We start from the raw sequence: 20,190 nt of genomic DNA, 5'->3' as shown, positions 1-20,190 counted from the left end.
GGTCTACCACCTGACTGTAGTCTTTACACAACCACTCAGAGGCCTACCACCTGACTGTAGTCTTTACACAACCACACAGAGGTCTACCACCTGACTGTAGTCTTTACACAACCAAACAGAGGTCTACCACCTGACTGTAGTCTTTACACAACCACACAGAGGTCTACCACCTGACTGTAGTCTTTACACAACCACTCAGAGGTCTACCACCTGACTGTAGTCTTTACACAACCACTCAGAGGTCTACCACCTGACTGTAGTCTTTACACAACCACACAGAGGTCTACCACCTGACTGTAGTCTTTACACAACCACACAGAGGTCTACCACCTGACTGTAGTCTTTACACAACCACACAGAGGTCTACCACATGACTGTAGTCTTTACACAACCACACTGAGGCCATCCACATGACTGTAGTCTTTACACAATCACATAAAGCCTACACATATCAGAAAGAGCTGACTTCCTTCCAGGCCAACTCAAGTGTGTGTGTGTGTGTGTCTGCCTGTTTGTGTGTGTGTGTGTTTTTGTGTGTCTGCGTTCTTGTGTGTCTGTGTTTTTGTGTGTGTGTGTGATTTAAGTGCACATGCTTCATGTTTCACTCTCTTTCTCTCCCACCCTCCTCACTAACGCCACTCTCCACTTGACTCCTCCCCTCCCCAGGCACAAGCCCCCACGCCCCGGCCAACGTCCATGCGGCGGTCTCCACCACCTGGGCCAACGTGTCATGGGAGGCTGGCTACGACGGCGGCTTCGAGCAGACATTATCAGTCTGGTATGGCCATGTGTGAGTCATCCCAGCATGCTTTGCTTCCTGCTTCTTCTTTCTTCAAACTTTTTTCCCTCTAAGGCTACGTCCCGATTCTCTACCCTTCTCACTCCAGTCAATGCTTCCACACCAACACAGTGCTTTGAAGTAGATGACAGGGAGAGTAGAAGTGCACAGGTCTTGAAAAGGGTGTAGAATCGGGATGCAGCTGGGAAACCAAGCTCCTCTCTGCCCCCTTCTGCTGCTCTTCTGCCTAGGGGAGGCTGCTTCAGCTTGGCTGGGGAAGAGGGGGGCTGGATGGGGTAGTGGGGTGGATGTTGCCCCTTGACAATATCAAGTTCAGTCAAGTCCAGTCTCACGTTTTAAGGATCGGGTTTGGGGAGGGGTAGGCTGTTCCTAGACCTGTGCCTTTTAAAAAGGGCAACTGTTACCCAGAGCGGATGGGAAGGGGTGGGGATAATACGAGAGAGAGGGGACGGCTTAGCGTAACATGCCGTTCAAGTCATCCCAAGTCAACTCCAATAAGTTTGGATTGAGACAAGCCCAAAAGCGCCTAATTCAAACTATTTAAGACACCGAATTACCAATATTTTCAGTTGACTGTCATGGAAATGCACTGTAGCTACACACCGATGTTCAGAACGGGGCAAAAATAGCCCGGGAAACCCTTTCAACAATAGTTTGACTTTATCACCAATCCTTTTCACCCATTGATTCCTCAAATGGTATTCACCAGATAATCATGCTTATAACATCTACATGCTCAATTCCTAGTGTCACTACAAAAGTATACATTATCACCAAGCAGCTCACTTAGTACTACTGGGCCTGTATTGATAAAGCGTCTCAGAGTAGAAGTGCGGATCTAGGATTCGTTTTGCCTTTCAGATTCTAATAAATAAGCTTACATGGACAGCGGGGACCTGATCCTAGATCAGCACTCTGAGATGCTTTGTGAATATTGACCCTGAATCATCATCCACTGAGCTCCTTATAGATCACCACCACATCACTCACAGTCCACAGCAGACCAGACCTGACCAGTCCAAACCAGACCAGCGTAGACCAATCCAGACCTGACCAAATCAAACCAGACCAGACCTGCCGCAGGATATTCTGCACTGTCATCAGCTCGTTCTCCTACTCCCAAACAGACACACAGCAAATGGGCTTGCCCCTTACTTAACGACCACAGATAAAAACCAGCGAGAAGAACTATCAGACTGTTACGATCCCTAGATGGGGGAGTTGTTATTAAAAGTGAATATAAAGTATCATATTAAGAAACGAGGAGAACAATTAGCGAGAAGCGTACTGCGCAATTAGCGCGCACTTTAAGTACTGTGATCCTCTAAAAAAGTAATTGTCACGGTTGTCGTAGGATGAAGCGGACCAAAGTGCAGCGTGATTATCGTTCCACATATTTTATTGAACTGTGAAACTATACAATACATACAAAATAAACTGAATAAACAAAAACAACAAACCGTGACGAAGCGTTAACAAACACGTACTCAAAAACAATCTCCCACAAACCCAGGTGGGAAAAACACCTACTTAAGTATGATCTCCAATTAGAGACAACGATGACCAGCTGCCTCTAATTGGAGATCATCCCAAACAAAACCCAACATAGAAATATAAAACTAGAACATAACAACATAGAAAATCTAAACTCGGAAAAAAAACTGTCACGCCCTGACCTACTCTCCCATAGAAAATAGCAGCTTTCTATGGTCAGGACGTGACAGTAATGATATATTCATGTGCTATAAAAGCTGTGTCATGCCCACCCCCCCATGCCCTCCTTATGACCTAATGCCACGCCAACGGGCACGTCATTAGACATCTCATGTTTTCGTCGGAGGCTCCGTCGCGCCCTCCCTCGCCGACTTCTGAGGACACTTACCATGTCAAGTAGTTTTTATTAATAGAATGCTGTACAACTTAAGTGGTTAGTAACTTAAGTTCATTAATATGCCTGTGCTTCACATTAAACAAGGTTTTTACAATATCACATATCCATAGTACTGAGATGCATCACATTTAGTGGAACTATTTTGCAATCAAATCATCAAACTATTTGAATGTTTATTTTCTGCCTGAAAGGGAACTCGTGAGATGACTGATTCCTTTAGAAATGTGGTCTTTTACTTCCTATATTAGCAGCAGGCAAGGTGTGCCATCGGATCTGTTTACAACACACTGGAATTACTGCCACAAATCTTCATGACATCATCTGGCCCCGATCGTCATCAACAACACAGCTGTCAGTTCATTACACTGCAATACTAGATATTCAAGAGTTAGCTGATCACACACAAAACAATGCTGATCACTTAAGGGTTTCTATTTTGCCAAGCAAGAGTAAACAGAGCTTCTCCTCCACTGACTCCACGCTATCCAACCAACTGGCCCCCTTTACCCTCTCTCTCTCTTTCTGTCTCTCTCTCTCCCTCTCTCTCTCACTCTCTCTCTCTCTCTCTCTCTCTCTCTCTCTCTCTCTCTCTCTCTCGGCTAGTGGCTAGACCTCCACCTACCTGCTCTCCCTAAAGCTGATGCAACTCTAACTAGTAGCAACCTTCCACTTCCAATATTCCTGCCAAATATCACTATTCTATAGCCTCTGCTGCTCTTAACTCTATAGAATGCTCTATAAAGAGCTGTATCATTGTTTTTTGTATGTTTGTTTGTTTGATTATGTTTCAGGTGTGAAGGACTCACAGAAACAGCAGCTCATATTCATTTGAAGCGTTGATCGGGAAAATGTTGGCCACAAATGTGCCACAAACCCAGTGTACACCAGCCTCATATAACATTGTGTATTCTAACTCTGTATCAGGTGAAGAGGCTGTTATAACAGGTTGTAACCCTATGTATTCTGTATGTAGACCCATAGGCCCAGACAACCAATTTTAACCCCATGTCAGGACATTAGGTGGTTATAGCAGGTGGTAAGCCCCATTTATAGCTCTATGCTCTGGATGCAGTCAGTCATTGACTCTAACGATCCTGTCGGATCTCTTTAGTTGGCCCACTTTAACACCTTAAGTCAGGTCACTATGGCGTTATAACAAGTCTCAAGCCCCATATAGCTATCTCCTCTCCAGAGTGTTAAAGCATGGTTGTGTGTGAGACTGCCAGGTTGCTGGGTGATGGTAACGCAACAGGTGGCTGACATTGGACTGCATCCCAAATGGCACCCAATTCCCCATATAGTACGCTACATCTGACCAGGGTGACCAGGGTGACCAGGGTGCGCATGCGTTGTGTCTTTTAGCATCAGATAGGGAGCTGATTTTGGAGGACAGTGCCAGTATGCAGGCAGCACGGTCAGAAAGCTACCTTCTGCCGGTCGGGAGATTAAGACCAACGCTTCTCACTCCAAGGTTCCTCTAGCAAACATGCTTGGCAGGCCTCCACCGTGATGCGTTTACACGCACGCACGCACGCACGCACGCACACACACACACACACACACACACACACACACACACACACACACACACACACACACACACACACACACACAGTCAACAGAAGACAGACACACGGATTCGCATCCACACACACACTGATAAGATTTAATGTGTATTGCCACAAACTTCAACGTGTACACACTTATGTGCTCACGCAGACACCCATACACACACTTGCATGCATGAACTCACGTACTGGCACATGTGTGTGATTGACCTGTTATCGACCTGATGGTTTAGTTCCACTCACCTACCTTAGATGACAGATGAACTCGCTGAGCTGAAGGTTAGCCTCAGTCAACAATAACAAACAAACTTGGTATGCTAAAGCATTATTACACATTAACGCACACACACACAGGTTCCACACAGAAGTTCCATCTCCTCCTGAGTATTTCTGAGTATCATTATCAGCACTCTAGCCATAGTGCTTGGAAGACGGCTTTAGATAAAGTGAAAAAACTAACTTTTTCCCCAGACACCACTCTCAAGTCCTTTTCAATTAAATGTTGTTGTTTTTTAAGTTGACTTGTGAACATTTATACAGGATGTAGCGGAATTGTCTTAAACTCAAATGTAGGAAATATTCATAGTACCCTGAATAGTACTGCCCCCCCAAAAATAAAAAATTCATTAGCCTCACTGGGAAGGACGTCTTTACTGGTCTCATTTGCCAATCAAAGATGGAACCGCCCCCAAACAGCCCCCCGCGACCACATTACAAACACACCGTCAGGCTAGCCACCATATCCTATTACAATGACTGCCACCATATGATTTACTCACTGACAGCCAATACATTATGGACACACTGACAGACAGTGCACCGTGATATACACACTGACAATGAAAATATTGTGTTATATAGCTACATTTCATACGGTAATATACTCACTGACAACAAGCATAATGTACACAACCATAACAGCCAACGAAGCACAATAAACCCACTGACGGTGAAGTAATATACACACCCTCACAGTGAATGCATCATAATATACACACCCTCACAGTGAATGCATCATAATATACACACCCTCACAGTGAATGCATCATAATATACACACCCTCATAGTGAATGCATCATAATATACACACCCTCACAGTGAATGCATCATAATATACACACCCTCACAGTGAATGCATCATAATATACACACCCTCACAGTGAATGCATCATAATATACACACCCTCATAGTGAATGCATCATAATATACACACCCTCACAGTGAATGCATCATAATATACACACCCTCACAGTGAATGCATCATAATATACACACCCTCACAGTGAATGCATCATAATATACACACCCTCATAGTGAATGCATCATAATATACACACCCTCACAGTGAATGCATCATAATATACACACCCTCACAGTGAATGCATCATAATATACACACCCTCATAGTGAATGCATCATAATATACACACCCTCACAGTGAATGCATCATAATATACACACCCTCATAGTGAATGCATCATAATATACACAGCCGCATAGTGAATGCATCATAATATACACACCCTCACAGTGAATGCATCATAATATACACACCCTCACAGTGAATGCATCATAATATACACACCCTCATAGTGAATGCATCATAATATACACACCCTCATAGTGAATGCATCATAATATACACACCCTCATAGTGAATGCATCATAATATACACACCCTCATAGTGAATGCATCATAATATACACACCCTCATAGTGAATGCATCATAATATACACACCCTCACAGTGAATGCATCATAATATACACAGCCTCATAGTGAATGCATCATAATATACACACCCTCACTGTGAATGCATCATAATGTACACACCCTCACAGTGAATGCATCATAATATACACACCCTCATAGTGAATGCATCATAATATACACACCCTCATAGTGAATGCATCATAATATACACACCCTCATAGTGAATGCATCATAATATACACACCCTCATAGTGAATGCATCATAATATACACACCCTCATAGTGAATGCATCATAATATACACACCCTCACAGTGAATGCATCATAATATACACAGCCTCATAGTGAATGCATCATAATATACACACCCTCACAGTGAATGCATCATAATGTACACACCCTCACAGTGAATGCATCATAATATACACACCCTCATAGTGAATGCATCATAATATACACACCCTCATAGTGAATGCATCATAATATGCACACCCTCATAGTGAATGCATCATAATATACACACCCTCATAGTGAATGCATCATAATATACACACCCTCATAGTGAATGCATCATAATATACACACCCTCACAGTGAATGCATCATAATATACACAGCCTCATAGTGAATGCATCATAATATACACACCCTCACAGTGAATGCATCATAATATACACACCCTCACAGTGAATGCATCATAATATACACACCCTCACAGTGAATGCATCATAATATACACACCCTCACAGTGAATGCATCATAATATACACACCCTCACTGTGAATGCATTATAATATACACACGACAGCTATCATGTCAATTAACATACGCACAATGGCCAAGACCTGAAAGTCACTAGATGCCCCCTAGGATGGCGTAATGATTTCCCGGGATTGGGAGAGGTGAGAACACCGTCTGCGCATGGCATTTGCTGTAAATCACAGAGAGGCGTTTTGACAGTCAGCACAAAGTAAGCACATTGTGATTTATCGCAGTCCCTAACCACCAGCCTCTATCATGTACACCATCATGCAGCTATACATGCATGTCTGTTAGGGAGAGTTATGCCTACATATTACATGACACAATTACATCGTATACGAGGATCATGACTCCCCCCTCAGGTTGATATACATGTTGGTGTAAAGTGTTATCTTTCTGAACCCTGTTTATAGTGAGATAAACCCACGGTCCCACAGTGGTCTCATACGTTGCTATCTATTTAGGACTACACTATGTTACAATTCGAATGGAGACTGATGCCATGCATACTCACTGGAAAGTAGAAGAACTCATTCACCCATATGACTTTTTCAGGGAGATCTGTGAAAGTCAGAAAAGTGGTGTTGAATCTAAAGCATGGTCCATCTTTAGCTTCAATGGAAATTTGCACGGTTGAGCGCAGCATGGGCTTACCATCATCAACTGTATTACTGTGTGAAATTATTTGACTGAAATACTGTGAAATGACATTCTGTAAATGAAATGTTCTAACATAAATGATCTTACTGAAATGATACAGACACAATGACATCACTGACTGCAACTGCAATGGTGTGTCACTGAAATATCATTCCAGAAATCCTGTTACTGAACTGACCGGACAAAATATTTTTACAGAACTGACAGGATAGAAATGACCGTTACTGAAATGACAGCGTGCATTGACTAAAAGTCTAGGCCCTCTCCATATCCACTCCTATGTGTATTTCCCTCATCCCCCTCTCCCATGCCTGTTCTCCTATCGTCCCCCTCCACCTTGCAGGGTGAAGAGGGAGCAGCTGGGCCCACATGATTGGCTGTCTATAGCTGTGCCTTCTGGCCAGACATGGCTGGTAGTGCCCGGCCTGGAGCCCCAGACGGCCTACCAGTTCAGTGTCCTTGCGCATAACAAGCTGGGCACGGGCCCCTTCAGCGAAGTCGTCACTGTGAACACACTAGGTGGGTATTACGGTATTCACCTCTGACCTACAGTATATGACCTAAGAGAGTGAGGCAAGAGTGACCTTACCTGGCGGGAACACAACAGAACTGTGTGTTGTAAGTACAAGATGGCAGCTAGGGAAAAGTTGTGATGATAATTAATTGAATGATGTGTGGTTTTGTTGTTAATAGTGATGTAGACAGTGGTGTTGTGGCTGCAGCTGTAGTAGCAATGTGTTGTGGTTTAAAAGTTGCTCATCGACTTTCTAAAGAACTCGTACCAACAATTGCAGTTACACTGCTACTGCATTTGAAATACAGCTCTAACCTCTCTGTCTCTCTTTCTCTTTCCAACTCTCCATCTCTCCCCCTCTGTCTCTCTCTCTCTCTCCCTTTTTCTCTCCGTCCAGTTTTCCCTATAAGTACCCCTGAACCACTGGTGCTGCTTACCCCACCACGATGCCTCATAGCTAATCGGACGCAGCAGGGCGTCTTGCTCATGTGGATCCCGCCGGCCAACCACACGGCTCCAATCGAGCGCTACGTCATGGAGTTCCGCCTGGGGGAAAGGTGGGATGTCCTGGACGATGCCATCCCCGCTGGAGAGACAGAGCTGCTAGCCAGAGACCTCATTCAGGTAGCTTACTGTATAAACACTGTTTCATACAGAATGACGGGTGGCCAGTTATCCGCATGGCTGGTGTGGGCGCAGGCTTTAATTCCAGCCAAGCTCATTAACACACCTTCATCCAACACTATGGTTATGACTACACTACATGACCAAATGTATGTGGACACCTTATCTTCCTTGTCAGCCCAAGCCTATCTGATATCTGAAAGAAGTCATAAAACATTTTAGGATGCTTCTCAAATAGTACCAAATTCCCTATACCCCCACAAGGCTCTTATTAAAAGAAGTGCACTGTATTGGGTTTAGGATGCCATTTGGAATGCACCCTTAGTCTCACATAAGTACACCCTCTGGGGAGAGTGATGTGTTAAAGTATAGAAATGTATTTTTCCACCAACGTTGAAAAAAATCTATATTCCTTTGTTGTGTGTCGGATTGCGCTCCTGGCGTGAAATGTTTAGTGTGTTTTTTTGTCTCATTCAGCCATCAGTCACAGGACGCATCCCAAATGGCACCCTATTTATTTTATAGTGCACTACTTTTGACCACGGCGCAAGTAGGATACTAAATACCATATCAGCACTATAAATGGAATAGGGTGCCATTTGGGATACAGACACATTCTATGCAGGTACTTTATTCTAGCATGACTCCCAACACCCACTCACACTTCTCTATCACTCATTACACCTATACTGTAGCACATTCCTGCAGCTCGCTTTTTACTCAAGCTATTGAGGTAATTGGACCACGAGGGACTGTCTATTTGTTGCTCTGCCTTTTTACTTATTCGCTAACATACTGTTAGTGATGCGAAACATTTTCATGCCCACTTTGACAGGTAGATTTCCTTGTGGATTTCCTCCTAAAACGAACAAACTGGTTTCTTTTTTGTAAACAATAGTTTTTATTGACTCTAAGAAGAATGGGACAGACTACAACATGAATGACAGAGTTCAACATTAAACAGATGTTTCACTAACACACACAAATACAGTGTTTCCTCTGCCCCGTCTTACTCTCATCTCCCTGACGTGTGTGACTTAGGAGGCGTGGTATGAGTTCCGGGTCATAGCAGTCATGGAGGAACTGGTCAGCGAGCCCAGTAACACAGTAGGAGTGTCCAGTACAGGTGAGTGAACAACACATCTCCGCATAAACGTCTGTGGACACCCCTTCATCACACAAAACATGTCTAGGATTTGAGAGACAGAGGCATGGGGCAAGTGGCAGACTAAAATTGAGATATGGCAGACATTAACTGAAGACATGACAAAACAAAGCAAATGGGGATATAATTGTAGGGATTCATCCTGTTAAAAAAAATGTTATGTAATTTGGTGGAGTGGTAATTTAATGGCCCATTTAAATCCCACAAAACTGTATAAAATTATCATACAAAATATACACTACCGGTCAAAGGTTTTTGAACACCTACTCATTCAAGTGTTTTTCTTTATTTTTTACTTTTTTCTACATTGTAGAATAATAATGAAGACATCAAAACTATGAAATAACACATGTGGAATCATGTAGTAAACAAGAAAGTGTTAAACAAATCAAATATATTTGAGATTCTTCAAATAGCCACCCTTTGCCTTTTTACCTTTATTTAACTAGGCAAGTCAGTTAAGGACAAATTCTTATTTTCAGTGTTCAGGGGCAGAATGACAGATTTGTACCTTGTCAGCTCATGGATTTGAACTTGCAACCTTTCGGTTACTAGCCCAACGCTCTAACCACTAGGCTACCCTGCCGCCCTGTCTTGATGGCAGCTTTGCACACCCTTGGCATTCACCTGGAATGCTTTTCCAACAGTCTTGAAGGAGTTCCCACATATGCTGAGCACTTTTTGGCTGCTTTTCTTTCACTCTGCAGTCCGACTCATCCCAAACCATCTTATTTTGGTTGAGATTGGGTGATTGTGGAGGCCAGGTCATCTGATGCAGCACTCCATCACTCTCCTTCTTGGTCAAATAGCACTTACACAGCCTGGAGGTGTGTTGGGTCATCGTTCTGTTTGAAAAACAAACCAGATGGGATGTCGTATCGCTGCAGAATGCTGTTGTAGCCATGCTGGTTAAGTGTATACTGTGAAAGCATCGCCAGAGCTGCAAAAATTTCTGTGGTGGAATTATTGTAATCAAAAGGAGAGACTTTTAAGATTTCTTCAAAACAATCAAACTTTACTATTTAATTACTGCAGTAATGGAGCTGGTCGGTAATCACCCCTGGAGGTGATCACTGAGAACTCAATGAGCTGGTTTGAGCCACAGCATTTTATAGCAAAGTCCATCCTTCAGTCTACATGACAAACAGATGTATGGAATGGGTCAGAAGGTTAAGATTTGAATGAAAGATACTTATAATTCACAGCAGACAGTATCTGCTCTAAAAACATGAGAACTCATTGAGTAGAGACCAGTGTCTGGCCCCCCAACTCCATACTGAAGCCATCTCTCCCTGGTACCTTATAGAACAGAAACATTAACTCATGCTCTGGAATGCGGTATCATCCAAAGACATCGTAAATCTTCCAGAGGCCCATCCTCAGTAGAACACATACAAATTAGCATTATATTTGATGCAATTATAGCATTATAACATAATCTTGTAATTTCCACCATAATTCACAAGTTTACTTCCTAAACTTGAAAGTACTTTGCTGCCCCCTCCTGATGAAATACTTGTACTACATTTTTTTAAACAGTATTTGATCATAGTCTTGCTGAATGTTGATATTTCAAATTCTCCCCAAGATAAAATGAGGAGGGCGGGAACATATTCAGTATCCAGTCATCTAGACAGTCTGTGGTCATGAAAGTATAGTAGATGAGGAAATGAGTTTCCTAATCCATTTCCATTAAGTGTCTGTCGATTCAGGACAATAAATGATGAGTCGCTGAATCAGTTGAATTGGACGGCCAGTTGGTGTGGCAGGAGCCAGCTAGACACACGCACACACACACACACACACACACACACACACACACACCACACACACACACAGACACACACACACGGACATGAACACACACACAGTTGGTGTGGTGACTGGTAGAGGCCTGCAGATGTCAGGCCCTCCCATACGTAGTAATCAGTTACATTCTCCTTAAAGTCCAAGCCTAGTACAAAGGCTATGTGGAGTTACTCAAGTCATTTACACAATGTAATACACTTTTCTTGCTCACAAGATTGCATGTTTAATGGCTAGACTGGAAAGATTTGCTTTCTTATATACCAATATGCTTAGTTACTATACCAATATAAAGCTAATATACTTATTATTGTGGGTGGATTTCGGTCACAGTATTGTTTTGGGTCAAAGACCTGTCCAAGCCTATAGCCTCCTGGCAGAAAAGTCATGTCATGTCTCGCTTTCCCACTCTCATTCTCTCTCCCTCTCTCTTCCTCCCTCTCTCCCCCTCCCCCTCTACCTTTCCCCCCTCTCATCCCTCTCTCTCTCTCTTTCACAACCCCCACCTCCTGTTCCCCAGACTTCTTCCCTCCCCCGGAAATGGTGGATGAGGGGGGGCTGGCGCGGCCGGTGGTGGCTGGCATCGTGGCTACCATCTGTTTCCTGGCAGCTGCTGTCCTCTTTAGCACACTGGCAGCCTGCTTCGTCAACAAGCAGCGCCGACGAAAGCTCAAGAGGAGGAGAGGTGAGACACATATAGAGACACAAGGATTTACAGACAGACACACATACACATGATTTGACAGCTGATATAGCAATATAGAGCTCTCTTGACATTTCTTTGAATAGACATCAAATTAAACATTGAATTAATCCCCCCCCACCTCTTTTTCAGATCCCCCTCTCTCGATAACACACTGCAGAAAAAGTGTGGAAACTCCGTAAGTAACCCTAAGCCAACAACGCTTTTCTCTTTTTCTTACTTCGTTGCAAATTATGCAAATCAAGGGCAGGGTGCACTGCATCACACCTCAAGGCTTCTAGCAGACACGCCTATCAAATAGAGAAAGCTTATTGGCAGGACCACCAATTACTGGCCAGCGATTGGCCAGATATTGACGGACGGGGGCGGTCACTGTGTAGCTAGCTATTACCCGTAGTTCATCTCAGCAAAGCTCATACTTACTCTTTAATGGTCATATTTGGAACCAACACATTCTTAATGCTAATCCCAGATACTTGTCGCGTACAGTAAATGCTCAATATGATATTGAAAAAATACAACTCATATTTTAGAAACATTCAAAATTAAAATCATGTTGTCGGTAATTCCCAACAAAATGCGGCCTAGAGAAAACACTTTCAGCTACCTGTTTTCATTCATGTAATTTTAATGGACTAGTAGAGCTGAGCTTGTACACAAGCTTGTCTTTGTCACGGCCCAGGAAGTTAAATTCATCATTGTTGACCTTGTTTTCCTAATAACAGTGGGACTGAACGATCAATACCTCTTCGTCAGAGAGAGGTTGTCATGGCCGTGTTCACAAACATTGGTGTCTAATCTAGCAACCAAGTCTTTGTGTGTGTTCCCTATATAGTGCATTACTTTTGACCAGAGCCATATGGGGTGCTGGTAAAAAAAAGTAGTGCACTATAAAGGGAACAGGGTGTAATTTGAGACGCAGTCCAAGTATTTTAGTATCAAAAGAAAACAACCCTACATTTTTACATTTTACATTTTAGTCATTTAGCAGACGCTCTTATCCAGAGCGACTTACAAATTGGTGCATTCACCTATAATATCCAGTGGAACAACCACTTTACAATAGTGCATCTAAATCTTTTAAGGGGGGGGGGTTAGAAGGATTACCTTATCCTATCCCAGGTATTCCTTGAAGAGGTGGGGTTTCAGGTGTCTCCGGAAGGTGGTGATTGACTCCGCTGTCCTGGCGTCGTGAGGGAGCTTGTTCCACCATTGGGGTGCCAGAGCAGCGAACAGTTTTGACTGGGCTGAGCGGGAACTGTGCTTCCTCAGAGGTAGGGAGGCGAGCAGGCCAGAGGTGGATGAACGGAGTGCCCTTGTTTGGGTGTAGGGCCTGATCAGAGCCTGAAGGTACGGAGGTGCCGTTCCCCTCACAGCTCCGTAGGCAAGCACCATGGTCTTGTAGCGGATGCGAGCTTCGACTGGAAGCCAGTGGAGAGAGCGGAGGAGCGGGGTGACGTGAGAGAACTTGGGAAGGTTGAACACCAGACGGGCTGCGGCGTTCTGGATGAGTTGTAGGGGTTTAATGGCACAGGCAGGGAGCCCAGCCAACAGCGAGTTGCAGTAATCCAGACGGGAGATGACAAGTGCCTGGATTAGGACCTGCGCCGCTTCCTGTGTGAGGCAGGGTCGTACTCTGCGAATGTTGTAGAGCATGAACCTACAGGATCGGGTCACCGCCTTGATGTTAGTGGAGAACGACAGGGTGTTGTCCAGGGTCACGCCAAGGCTCTTAGCACTCTGGGAGGAGGACACAAGGGAGTTGTCAACCGTGATGGCGAGATCATGGAACGGGCAGTCCTTCCCCGGGAGGAAGAGCAGCTCCGTCTTGCCGAGGTTCAGCTTGAGGTGGTGATCCGTCATCCACACTGATATGTCTGCCAGACATGCAGAGATGCGATTCGCCACCTGGTTGTCAGAAGGGGGAAAGGAGAAGATTAATTGTGTGTCATCTGCATAGCAATGATATGAGAGACCATGTGAGGATATGACAGAGCCAAGTGACTTGGTGTATAGCGAGAATAGGAGTGGGCCAAGAACAGAGCCCTGGGGGACACCAGTGGTGAGAGCACGTGGTGCGGAGACAGATTCTCGCCACGCCACCTGGTAGGAGCGACCTGTCAGGTAGGACGCAATCCAAGCGTGCGCGGTGCCAGAGATGCCCAGCTCGGAGAGGGTGGAGAGGAGGATCTGATGGTTCACAGTATCAAAGGCAGCAGATAGGTCTAGAAGGATGAGAGCAGAGGAGAGAGAGTTAGCTTTAGCAGTGCGGAGAGCCTCCGTGACACAGAGAAGAGCAGTCTCAGTTGAATGCCCAGTCTTGAAACCTGACTGATTAGGATCAAGAAGGTCATTCTGAGAGAGATAGCAAGAGAGCTGGCCAAGCACGGCGCGTTCAAGAGTTTTGGAGAGAAAGGAAAGAAGGGATACTGGCCTGTAGTTGTTGACATCGGAGGGGTCGAGTGTAGGTTTTTTCAGAAGGGGTGCAACTCTCGCTCTCTTGAAGACGGAAGGGACGTAGCCAGCGGTCAAGGATGCGTTGATGAGCGAGGTGAGGTAGGGGAGAAGGTCTCCGGAAATGGTCTGGAGAAGAGAGGAGGGGATAGGGTCAAGTGGGCAGGTTGTTGGGCGGCCGGCCGTCACAAGACGCGAGATTTCATCTGGAGAGAGAGGGGAGAAAGAGGTCAAAGCACAGGGTAGGGCAGTGTGAGCAGGACCAGCAGTGTCGTTTGACTTAGCAAACGAGGATCGGATGTCGTCAACCTTCTTTTCAAAATGGTTGACGAAGTCATCCGCAGAGAGGGAGGAGGGGGGGGGGGGAGGGGGAGGAGGATTCAGGAGGGAGGAGAAGGTAGCAAAGAGCTTCCTAGGGTTAGAGGCAGATGCTTGGAGTTTAGAGTGGTAGAAAGTGGCTTTAGCAGCAGAGACAGAAGAGGAAAATGTAGAGAGGAGGGAGTGAAAGGATGCCAGGTCCGCAGGGAGGCGAGTTTTCCTCCATTTCCGCTCGGCTGCCCGGAGCCCTGTTCTGTGAGCTCGCAGTGAGTCGTCGAGCCACGGAGCAGGAGGGGAGGACCGAGCCGGCCTGGAGGATAGGGGACAGAGGAGATCAAAGGATGCAGAGAGGGAGGAGAGGAGGGTTGAGGAGGCAGAATCAGGAGATAGGTTGGAGAAGGTTTGAGCAGAGGGAAGAGATGATAGGATGGAAGAGGAGAGAGTAGCGGGAGAGAGAGAGCGAAGGTTGGGACGGCGCAATACCATCCGAGTAGGGGGAGAGTGAGAAGTGTTGGATGAGAGCGAGAGGGAAAAGGATACAAGGTAGTGGTCGGAGACTTGGAGGGGAGTTGCAATGAGATTAGTGGAAGAACAGCATCTAGTAAAGATGAGGTCAAGCGTATTGCCTGCCTTGTGAGTAGGGGGGGAAGGTGAGAGGGTGAGGTCAAAAGAGGAGAGGAGTGGAAAGAAGGAGGCAGAGAGGAATGAGTCAAAGGTAGACGTGGGGAGGTTAAAGTCACCCAGAACTGTGAGAGGTGAGCCATCCTCAGGAAAGGAACTTATCAAGGCGTCAAGCTCATTGATGAACTCTCCAAGGGAACCTGGAGGGCGATAAATGATAAGGATGTTAAGCTTGAAAGGGCTGGTAACTGTGACAGCATGGAATTCAAATGAGGAGATAGACAGATGGGTCAGGGGAGAAAGAGAGAATGTCCACTTGGGAGAGATGAGGATTCCAGTGCCACCACCCCGCTGGCTCGATGCTCTAGGGGTATGCGAGAACACGTAGTCAGACGAGGAGAGAGCAGTAGGAGTAGCAGTGTTATCTGTGGTGATCCATGTTTCCGTCAGCGCCAGGAAGTCTAGGGACTGGAGGGTAGCATAGGCTGAGATGAACTCTGCCTTGTTGGCCGCAGACCGGCAGTTCCAGAGGCTGCCGGAGACCTGGAACTCCACGTGGGTCGTGCGCGCTGGGACCACCAGGTTAGAGTGGCAGCGGCCACGCGGTGTGGAGCGTTTGTATGGCCTGTGCAGAGGAGAGAGAACAGGGATAGGCGGACACATAGTAGACAAGCTACAGAAGAGGCTACGCTAATGCAAATGAGATTGGAGTGACAAGTGGACTACACGTCTCGAATGTTCAGGAAGTTAAGCTTACGTTGCAAAAATGTTATTGACTAAGATGATACAGTACTGCTGGCTGGTGGAGTAGGCTAGCTAGCAGTGGCTGCGTTGTTGACTTTGAACGTGTAGCTGGCTAGGTAACCTCGGTAGTTTCAGTACTACACCTTGTCATGATACAAAGCAACTTTGTAGCTAGCTAGCTAACATAACACTAATCAAGACGTTCCTTGTAGTGTATTTAGTTTCAACAATGCTGCTCGTCGGTAATAGTTGGCTAGGTTAGGAAAAATGGCGTCGCGGGGGACGGAAATAGCTGGCTAGCTAACCTCGATGGCTGGCTAGCTAACAATTATCAATTAACAATTATCAAGTTATGACAAAGACAACTAGGTAGCTAGCTAGGTAACACTGCACTAGTCTACATAGAGACATCAATCAAAAATCCCTGACATTAAAGGCAGAACGTTTGATAATTATTTGAGGGCGGTGCTTCAGAGGTCTGACAGACTGTTGGATTGGAGAAATGGTTCTCCCTCAGATCTTTCCAAGGGCCTCATTTGGCTACTGTGGCCTCATTAAAATAGCATCTTAATTGCCACATAGATTCTCTCTTTCTCAAACTCATTCCTTCTGTGGGCTTTGAGGACTGAACAAGCATATATCGTTGAGCTGCATTCCATAGAAGTATAATATATTTTGATCCACTCACGTACAGAGCATGTTTTGTTGAACTCCTGGTGTCGTGGTACTAACATTGCAACAGGACGTACAACCAACATTTTAGGAGAAGAGAATGTGTTATGTCTATAAAGTTGTGGTGTTTTAAATGTCATGTAAGAGGTAAAAAATCAACAAAGTAACAGGTAAGTATCCGATTTGTCACTGTAGCCTGTTATTTTTCCAAAAGCTGCCACTTGATTGTGATTCCTGTCTTTAGCCCTCGTCTTGGGACTCCATTTGACCCTTTTAACACTAAAGTGCCGACCCGAACCGTACTGTGCTGGTTCGGATGTTTTCCTTCCACATTGTCCTATCCTGCAAACTTCCAGCAACTATGGTGGGTATGTAACCAGGCCAGCCTAGTGCAGCTCGGCTTATCATGGCCCGGCTCAGTAGTAGTGTGAAAAGGGCAATAGGTTATATAGTCCAAAGTAAGCTTTTTTTCTTCCGTGATAACTCAATCTTAACCTTACGTAGCAGGCGGGAAAAAACGCCTGAGCGATGTTCCCAGACCCATTTTTCACGGGAAACGGAAGATAGGTTGAAAATACTGTATCCCTTAAAAACGGATGTTAGCCCTTTTCTGGCAACAGTGCATAGGCTAATCCAACCTAGATGATGTGCAATTATAAATCAGACCACTAGGACACACACAAGCGCTAATATGCTATTGCTAACCCATATCCTCAGTTCATGGATGAAAGATGAAGTCAGGTGAAAGCTGTGATCAGAGACCAGCTTCAGATACTGAAAGGAGATAAATCCCTCTCTCTGTGTTAGTATTGGTGTAGATTGATCTTGGGTCGCTGATGTTGGGTCAGTTTTGCTTTTCCAAACCAATAGTTAAAATCAAATAAAATGTTATTGGTCACATACACATGGTTAAGCAGATGTTATTGCGAGTGTAGTGAAATGCTTGTGCTTACAGTTAAGGTTAGAAATTGGGGAGGGAAGCTGATCCTAGATCTGTAACTAGGGAAACTTCACCCCGTAACGTAAGTATTCAGCCTGGACTATGTTCTGTTCGGTCCCCTATGCCTATCTCCTCTACGCTCACTATGTGTATGACTATAGGTTAGCAGAGGATCTGGCTGAAAGGCTGCGGTTGAAAATTGGCTCACTGGCAAAGTACGTCTGGTACATTGCGAGTTTCCAGAATCCCCTGACTTGTTCTTATTTTCTCATTATTCCTCTTTCGTACCCTTACAACAAAGTTGTTCTTTGATCCTTGTCGAGAATACTTTTTTGGCGCTGGCAAGAACTGAAGTTTAACATGGTAAAAAACATGCATGCTGTGAATTATGTTTCCTAGCTGTCTTTTTCCATTTGGACCCTGGGGCCTCCCTCATGCTTCTTCACACCATCCTGGCCCCTGGCTTTACTATCCATGCTTCTGTGCAGTGGTGTGTCCTGAACATTTTGAATGGTGCGGCCAATGTGGGGCACCGACACAGTTTAGGTGGGCCATAACATTTTGAAACTTAATCAATGCTAGATGGATTTTTTCTATATAATTATGATTCTTCCACACATTAAATGCTTCAGCTTACACTACCGGTCAAAAGTTTTAGAACACCTACTCATTTAAGGGTTTTTCTTTATTTTTACTATTTTCTACATTGTAGAATAATACTGAATACATCAAAACATTGAAATAACACATATGGAATCATGTAGTAACCAAAAAAGTGTTAAACAAATCAAAATATATTTTATATTTGAAATTATTCAAATAGTCACCCTTTGCACACGCTTGGCATTCTCTCAACCAGCTTCACCTGGAATGCTTTTCCAACAGTCTTGAAGGAGTTCCCACATATGCTGAGCACTTGTTGGCTGCTTTTCCTTCACTCTGCGGTCCGACTCATGCCAAACCATCTCAATTTGGTTGAGGTCGGGGGATTGTGGAGGCCAGGTCATCTGATGCAGCACTCCATCACTCTCCTTCTTGGTCAAATAGCCCTTACACAGCCTGGAGGTATGTTGGGTCATTGTCCTGTTGAAAAACAAATGATAGTCCACTAAGCCCAAACCAGATGGGTGGTGTATCGCTGCAGAATGCTGTGGTAGCCATGCTGGTTAAGTGTGCCTTGAATTCGACATAAATCACAGACAGTGTCACCAGAAAATCACCCGCTTCTCACAAAGACACTGCAGACCAAAGGACAAATTTCCACCGGTCTAATGTCCATTGCTCGTGTTTCTTGGCCCAAGCAAGTCTCTTCTTCTTATTGGTGTCCTTTAGTAGTGGTTTCTTTGCAGCAATTTGACCATGAAGGCCTGATTCACACAGTCTCCTCTGAACAGATGATGTTGAGATGTGTCGGTTACTTGAACTCTGTGAAGCATTTATTTGGGCAGCAATTTCTGAGGCTGGTAACTCTAATGAACTTATCCCCTGCAGCAGAGGTAACTCTGGGTCTTCCTGTCCTGTGGTGGTTTTGCAACTGCACTTGAAGAAACTTTCAAAGTTCTTCAAATGTTTCATATTGACTGACCTTCATGTCTCAAAGTAATGATGGACTGTCATTTCTCTTTGCTTATTTGAGCTGTTCTTGCCATAATATGGCCTTGGTCTTTAACCAAATAGGGCTATCATTTGTATACCCCCCTCACCTTGTCACAACACAACTGATTGGCTCAAACTCATTAAGAATGAAAATACATTCCACAAATTAACTTTTAACAAGGCACACCTGTTAATTGAAAGGCATTCCAATTGACTGCCTCATGAAGCTGGTTGAGAGAATGCCAAGAGTGTGCAAAGCTGTCATCAAGGGAAAGGGTGGCTATTTGAAGAATCTCAAATATAAAATATATTTTGATTTGTTTAACACTTTTTTGGTTACTACATGATTCCATATTTGTTATTTCATAGTTTTGATATCTTCACTATTACTCTACAATGTAGAAAATAGTACAAATAAAGAAAAACCCTTGAATGAGCAGGTGTTCTAAAACTTTTGACGGGTAGTGTAGGTATGGTAAATCATAAATCAATTCTAAAAGTCTTGTTACAGTGTTTGCATTCAAGGTCAGGATTTTATGTAAGGGTATTAGCATACAGCCGTAAATTCACTTGAAAGTGCCATCCAGAGTGCAAATTATACCGCAGGGCTAAAATAAAATTGGGGGTGGGGGGGCGTGG

General features: G+C 44.5%; 1 protein-coding gene across 1 annotated transcript in view; it reads left to right on the top strand.

Annotated features, from left to right (window-relative positions):
* Positions 1-20,190, top strand: part of LOC106603676 (protein turtle homolog B) — a 200,400-nt gene that overhangs the window by 140,755 nt on the left and 39,455 nt on the right. The window contains exons 12-17 of the mRNA XM_014197639.3: positions 667-790; positions 7,738-7,913; positions 8,306-8,532; positions 9,574-9,658; positions 12,024-12,188; positions 12,339-12,384. Coding sequence (XP_014053114.1) covers positions 667-790; positions 7,738-7,913; positions 8,306-8,532; positions 9,574-9,658; positions 12,024-12,188; positions 12,339-12,384 — 823 coding nt within the window. The remainder of the gene's footprint in view (positions 1-666; positions 791-7,737; positions 7,914-8,305; positions 8,533-9,573; positions 9,659-12,023; positions 12,189-12,338; positions 12,385-20,190) is intronic.

The sequence above is a fragment of the Salmo salar genome, chromosome 04 (genome assembly GCF_965601325.2).
Source record: "Salmo salar chromosome 04, fSalSal1, whole genome shotgun sequence".
Taxonomy (NCBI): Eukaryota; Metazoa; Chordata; class Actinopteri; order Salmoniformes; family Salmonidae; genus Salmo; species Salmo salar.
This window is presented reverse-complemented; position numbering and strand designations above follow the sequence as displayed.